The following is a 1,314-nucleotide window of genomic DNA, read 5'->3' on the forward strand; positions in this document are numbered from 1 at the left end:
ACAACAAGATCGGGTTTTGTCCGTTGGTCACTCATGATATAAAGACCTTCGATGAGCAGCCGATGGCTCAGCGTCCGAGACGTGTACCTCATAAGTGGCAAGCTGACATACGAGGCCAGATTGATGATATGCTGAGAGAAGGGATTATTCGGCCAAGTATGAGTCCGTGGCGTTCACCTTGTGTCTACGTTAAGAAGAAGACTGGTGGTGTCCGTATCTGCGTGGACTATCGTGAACTAAATCGTCGGTCCCACATGTCCGCTTACCCCCTTCCTCGACCTGACTTTGTGCAGGATGACTTGAAGGGTGCCCGTTTCTTTACATCTCTGGACCTGAAGTCTGGTTACTGGCAAGTACCCGTCTCTGCCGCTGATATCCCGAAGACCGCTTTCTGTCCGGGGAATGGTTTTCCCCTCTATGAGTTTTTGCGTATGCCGTTTGGTCTACATGATGCTCCTGCTACTTTCCAGAAACTCATGGAGGACATCCTGGGCGACCTACCATTCGTCAAGATCTATCTTGATGATATTTTGATTTTCTCTCCGGACATGGAGACTCATGTTCGGCACCTTCGTGTGGTCTTCGAGAGGTTGTCCGCTGCTAAGGTAACTTTGGGTGCTACTAAATGTGACTTTGCCATGGAGGAGATATCCTACTTGGGCCATATTTATGACAAGTTTGGTATGCGTCCCGATCCTGACCGTGTCCGTTGTATAATGGAATGGCCACTACCTGAGACAGTTCGTGATGTGAGGCGGTTTATGGGACTGGTTGGCTATTACCGTTCTTTCATTCCACGTTTCACGGCTATGGCCAAGCCAGTGCAGGATTTGGTCAGCTTGTGTGCCGACCAACCCGACACTATTCGCCTACATTGGAAAGAAGACCAACAGCGTTCCTTTGAGGCCCTTCGTTCGGCCTTGGCCGGTTTGCCCGCTCTCGCCTACCCTGACTTTGACGCCCCTTTCCAGTTATGTTGTGATGCAAGTGACTTTGCTATTGGTTCTGTCTTGGAACAAGAACATCGTCCGCTAGCGTTCTTTTCTCAAGTTCTTACGGGTGCTCAGCTTCGGTGGCACACGTATGAGAAAGAAGGTTATGCACTGGTCCGTTCGCTGGAGAAATTTCGTCACTACTTACTGGATACTCCGTTCAAGGTCACGGTATTCTCTGATCATCGGCCCTTACAACAGTTGGCTAAGTCGAAGTCCCCACGAGTTGAAACGTGGTTGCTGGCTATGCAAAACTTCCGCTTTGAAGTCGGTTATAAAGAAGGTGTTAAGAATATTAATGCCGACGCCTTGTCCCGACCAC

The 1,314-nt window shown here is 49.6% G+C and overlaps 1 protein-coding gene across 1 annotated transcript; it reads left to right on the forward strand.

Moving 5' to 3' along the window:
* Window positions 1-158: 158 nt before the first annotated feature.
* Window positions 159-1,095, forward strand: Pmar_PMAR017038 (retrovirus polyprotein, putative; the record flags this gene model as incomplete). Its single annotated transcript, XM_002776025.1, has 1 exon — window positions 159-1,095. A coding segment is annotated over one exon (937 nt), but the record flags the coding sequence as incomplete, so codon positions are not given.
* Between the last annotated feature and the right edge of the window lie 219 nt (window positions 1,096-1,314).

The sequence above is a fragment of the Perkinsus marinus genome (genome assembly GCF_000006405.1).
Source record: "Perkinsus marinus ATCC 50983 genomic scaffold scf_1104296954698, whole genome shotgun sequence".
Classification (NCBI taxonomy): domain Eukaryota; phylum Perkinsozoa; order Perkinsida; family Perkinsidae; genus Perkinsus; species Perkinsus marinus.